This window comes from Scatophagus argus, chromosome 7 (genome assembly GCF_020382885.2).
Source record: "Scatophagus argus isolate fScaArg1 chromosome 7, fScaArg1.pri, whole genome shotgun sequence".
Classification (NCBI taxonomy): Eukaryota; Metazoa; Chordata; class Actinopteri; family Scatophagidae; genus Scatophagus; species Scatophagus argus.
This window is the reverse complement of record NC_058499.1, coordinates 12104697-12109579: the sequence shown is the minus strand read 5'-3', so window position 1 is coordinate 12109579 and position 4883 is coordinate 12104697. Positions and strand designations below refer to the sequence as shown.

General features: G+C 41.6%; 1 protein-coding gene across 1 annotated transcript; it reads left to right on the top strand.

Moving 5' to 3' along the window:
* Window positions 1–566: 566 nt before the first annotated feature.
* On the top strand, window positions 567–2544 carry si:dkeyp-59c12.1 (Ras-related and estrogen-regulated growth inhibitor-like protein). The gene is made up of 4 exons (XM_046395292.1): window positions 567–724; window positions 810–863; window positions 950–1026; window positions 1399–2544. Exons 1-4 carry the CDS (start codon window positions 676–678, stop codon window positions 1804–1806), a joined length of 588 nt encoding a protein of 195 aa, XP_046251248.1. The 5' UTR covers window positions 567–675; the 3' UTR covers window positions 1807–2544.
* The last annotated feature ends 2339 nt before the right edge of the window (window positions 2545–4883 follow it).

Here is a 4883-nt window from a genome sequence, read left to right as displayed (position 1 = left end):
GTATTTGAATAACTGTACTGGTTGGAGAAGTTCGGTACTGTAATAAATAGCTCTGTACTATACAAAGTAAAAATAGCCAAACCCTACTATGAAAATACTCCACCACAACTCAAAGTTCTGTATCCAAAACCTGACTTGTCAGATCATCAGTATAACTACATGTATGTTATCAGCAAAATGCACTTAAAGCATCAAAAGTAAAAGTACTCATGTGATGACATACTCACCGGAAGTAAGGGGCTCAGCCCACAGCCCCACATCACACCTGAATTCAATAACAAACAGGTCTGTCCCAATACTTTTGTCTGTATAGCGTAAGCCAAATGCAAGTAGCACCTCACACAGTGTAGTACGTGAATAATAAATATAGCTCTGGTTGCCTTTAAAAGCCATGACAAGACAAAACAAAAACACGAGAAGGTGAGAAATCAGAATCAAATTTATTTGCACTTCTTCGTTTTCTCCTTCCGTCCACCTGCTGCAGACGGGCGCGTGAGCTGCTCCACGTGAGGAAGCGATCGACTCAGTCTGTTGTTGTTGCTGTTGTAGTGTGTTGTTTACTCCGCCCACTGGCGTGTCCTATAAGAAGCGGTGCGAGCCGGCGGCAGCACAGCGGCAGCCTCCTGCACCTCACATGGAGCTGAACGGCGCCGCGCAGCAGCTGTTTCACTGAAGATGGATGCCAACATTGTTGTCATGGGGAAAGAGAGCGTGGGCAAATCAGGTAAAGACATGTCGCGAGAAATGCTCTGAGGCTGTGTGCGTTTCTGCCGGTGCGTTAAACACTCTTTCTTGTTGTTGATGTTTAGCTCTGACTGTGCGCCTCTTGACTCGGAGGTTCATCGGAGAGTACGGAGATATTCGTAAGTATCCGGTTTTACTAACGTCGATGCAACGCAACCTTTTGACTTCACCTGATTTCCCGTTAACCCAACTTTATGTCTCGCAGAATCCATCTACAGCCACAGTTTCATGGTAGATGGGAGGGAAATCACTCTCAACATCTGGGATTCACCTTATTCTGAGGTAAGGAGACAGAAATAACTCTCTGACAGATTTCTGGTGTTGATAATGTTGTTTTGTTCCGCTGTCGGGCTGTTTTTGTTACCAGTGGTAGAAGACGTAGTGCTCAAATTAAGGAAAATAAAGTATTAAAGTAAAATACTTCATTTTGAGTAAAGATTACCCATTCAAATTGAAGTTCAACAAAATATGCTGCACTACACTATACCAAATGTACAGCCTAATAGTCTTATTTGTACGCATGTTAAGCAGTTTTACCATCATGGATGCCTTGATGTGCACACAGCATTTAAACATTGTAGCTAATTTTAACCGTGCTTCGTTACTGTCCACCTCTGGCTGTTGCCGTGTGTACTTAACTGTCTGATTTCACAGGATTTGTCTGTGGAGACGTCACTCTTTGAGAAGAAGGTCCAGTGGGCAGACGGCTACGTTCTCGTCTACAGCATCTGTGACAGGGCCAGTTTCAACGCTGTCAGCAGGCTCATTCAGGCCATCAAGTACCTGAACAAAGCACCCATAGTGATTGTGGGCAACAAGAGGGACCTGCACCACAGGCGGACGGTGCTGAGCGAGGAGGGCTGGCTGCTGGCTCTCAAAACAGACTGCCACTTCTATGAGGTGTCGGCAGCCGAGAACTACCACAGCGTGCTCATGGTGTTTCATGGACTGGTGGACAGGATGAAGGACACCAAGCTGAGCACAAAGAGGCCCCTGGGGTTCAAGGGCATAGTGAAAAGCATGTCTGCGGTTTTCGCCAGGAGACGGACGGACTCCTTTTAGTGAAACCACAACAGAAAATGAGGGAGATCTTTCATAAATCTGCATAAGAGAGGTTACACATTGTGTCTTTTTGACTGGATGGTGACAATGAAGTCCTCTGAGGCAGAGACGCTGCAGAGGCGGCAGCTGCGTTTGACTTTAAATTGTGGAAACACTCCAGAGAAGAACAAAAGCTTCGGAAAACACGGAGACCGAACAACGTCACAGAAATTGCGGATGTTTTTTGGTGACAGGATGCGAGTTTAGCTGCACATCAAGCTACATAAGACTGGTGAAATGACAGTCTCATACATTATGCAGATACTTGACATGTAACATACTGTAGTGAGCAACAAGGTATGCAATATGTTTAAGCTACATATACCAGCTGTGGCTTCAGATCGCAGGAAGTTCTATGCACAAATTAAATGTGCCTTTACTTACAGTGATGGCCAAAGATATTGTATCAAGATTAAAGAAAACTCTTGAGTTCACAAGTGAAATTTTTGTACTGCTGGAGGGGGAAAAAAACTGACTGAAAGTGTCCTGCTCTGTTGTGTAATTAATCCTTGAAAGTAAAACATACATATTTGTATTTATTCGAGTTTAAACAATGTAAAGCAAAAAAAAAAAAAAAACAACCTGAAAAAATGGAAGTGTTTTATATATTTATGAGCCCTGTAAAGTTTAATTCATTGATTATGGGTCAAGTGTTGGAATGTATTGTTTGTCTTAAATAAAGCATAAAATGTTGACAAATGGAAGTTTTTCATTTGTGTTAATTCTACACTGTTGAAAGCCGTACTCACACCCCATGATGGGTCAGCTCCAGATCAGTAAGGCTGGATCTCGTTAAGATCCACATCTCATGGCCCAGTACCATAGGACCTGTTATTGACTCCTACGCAGTATTTGGGGAAGCGGGCCAAGAGAGACCTCCTCATTTGTGCGAGTATGTGGAATCTTTGTTTGATGGACTGATGGGACAAAACGATCCCTCTCACAGCCGTGAAGTAGCCACAATACACGAACCTTCCTCCTCTCAGAAAATAACAAGCTAGTTTTAAAACATTAAAAATGCTCTTCTGACAGCAATTACCCATGTCTTAAAGTCCTTCGGGTGCAAATAATTGTAATGTATTTGTTCAGGATTAGGAATGGGACTCAATACTTTAAAAATAGCAACAATGCAGGTTTAAAGAAGTGCAAACACTGGATACTAAATATAATGATTATGATTGTTCACAAAAATGATTTTGGCTGTAAACTGTGTGAGGGTCTGTGAACTTCTGCCTGAAACTAGAGACCATAACCTCTGAAAAAGTCCCGTAATTTGTTGCTGACCTGCTCCAGTAAACTTGGTGTGACCTCCAGTACTCAGCCGCACAAATGTCTGCTTTTCCCTCCATTCACGCTCCGTCACTGAGGAAGATGCCCATCACTGTGGCTATTAAAGCAGCAGCGTGGGGGTGCAAATAGCAGGAAAGCTGGAGCCAGCTCCCCCTCTTGTCTGTTCTTGTGTGTGTGTGTGTGTGTGAAATCTGACAGCAACAAGGCACAGGTTAACAAAGTAAGACCGGGACAGAGACAGTCTGGCCTTTGCAGGATCTTGTCACAGTCTCTGACCCCTCTGGGTCACTTCACAACACAGCCCATGATAAGCAAGGATGTTTCACTTGCAAGAGCTGCCTTTGAATTCACTGGAGCTGAAACCATGTGTCACCCACACTTAGGGGAAGATTTCTATAGAAAACTATAAATGTACACATAATACATTTGCAAAGCTTGTTATTAAAAGAATTTAATCAGATTCAGGCAGGAGATGAGCATTTCATCCAACTGAAGGAGGATTTGGAGTAGTTATAATGTCATTACAGTAATGCATTAACATGCTAATTAGCATCTTTATTCACAAGCCTTGAAATGAAGCACACTTTCCCGACACTTGGCAATCACTGTGTGCCACAAAAGATACTTTTGTGACACTTAACACAGCCTGTACAAGATGCGATTTTATGATGTCTGAAATACACTAAAGCAAAATTAAAAAAACTAAATACCAATACATTTTTCTGTTTCGTGTTGGTAAAAAGCTGTGAAAGGGCACATGTGCGGCACTTTACATCATTAAATGCATTTTATATGCAGTAAGTGTTGGCAAAGAGTCATGAAAAGGCACCTTGGCCACAATATTCTATACCTTGAAGATGGCACCACAGGAGTGGCAGCCTGTTACAGCAGCTCCTGCTCTTCTTTTCTGCTTTTCTTTTTTATATGTGTGTGTTAATTACTTTTAAGTACTTATAATAAATTGAATTTCAATAAATCACTGTGCAATACGGTACAATCTTAACTTATCTTATAGATTGTCAGTAGACCAACAAACTAACATTTGTGTGCTTCATTGCCCTCCAGGCTTTAAAGTGACCATTTTTGCTGCTGGTGTTGCTTTTTCTTGTACACTTTGCTGCTGTTGTATATGATACGGTTCAGTACACAGCATGTCCACGCTGAGCTGAGGGCATCAGATCTGCTGAAGAAAACAGTAACCTGATGCTGCACTCATGCTGCAGGTCAGAGTCAAGTGACCACAGCATTTAATTATTATGGTATTGTGCAGGTCCTTACTGTTTTTTTATCATATACATAACTGAGATAATAAACTGTGGAAAATAGACTGATGAAATATCACCGTTTCCACGTTCTAAAGATGTTTTCATGACTGAATTAAATTTGTCAGTATGACATGTGCATGGACAATTCATGTCTTGGTGCATGTAGGGATAATTTAAAAACATTCTGAACAGCTAGCTGTAAAATAGCCTTTTTTAAAAAAACTGTTTCGTCTTTGTTTGTCAGGGGATCAATTTGGAAGTCAGAATGAATCATAACTGGATTCCTTTTGAAACAATTTAGTGATGAGGTTACCGATAGGTTATCAGATAGGTCTGATAGGTCTGGTCATCATTGCACATGCATTTTCTGATCTATATGTATTTCTTTTCACAGAAGCCTCAGACTATACATGTGTATTTGTTTCTGCCAGGGGTTTTTCATCAGCACATTCATTTAATACACAATGCCACTGTATTACAGCA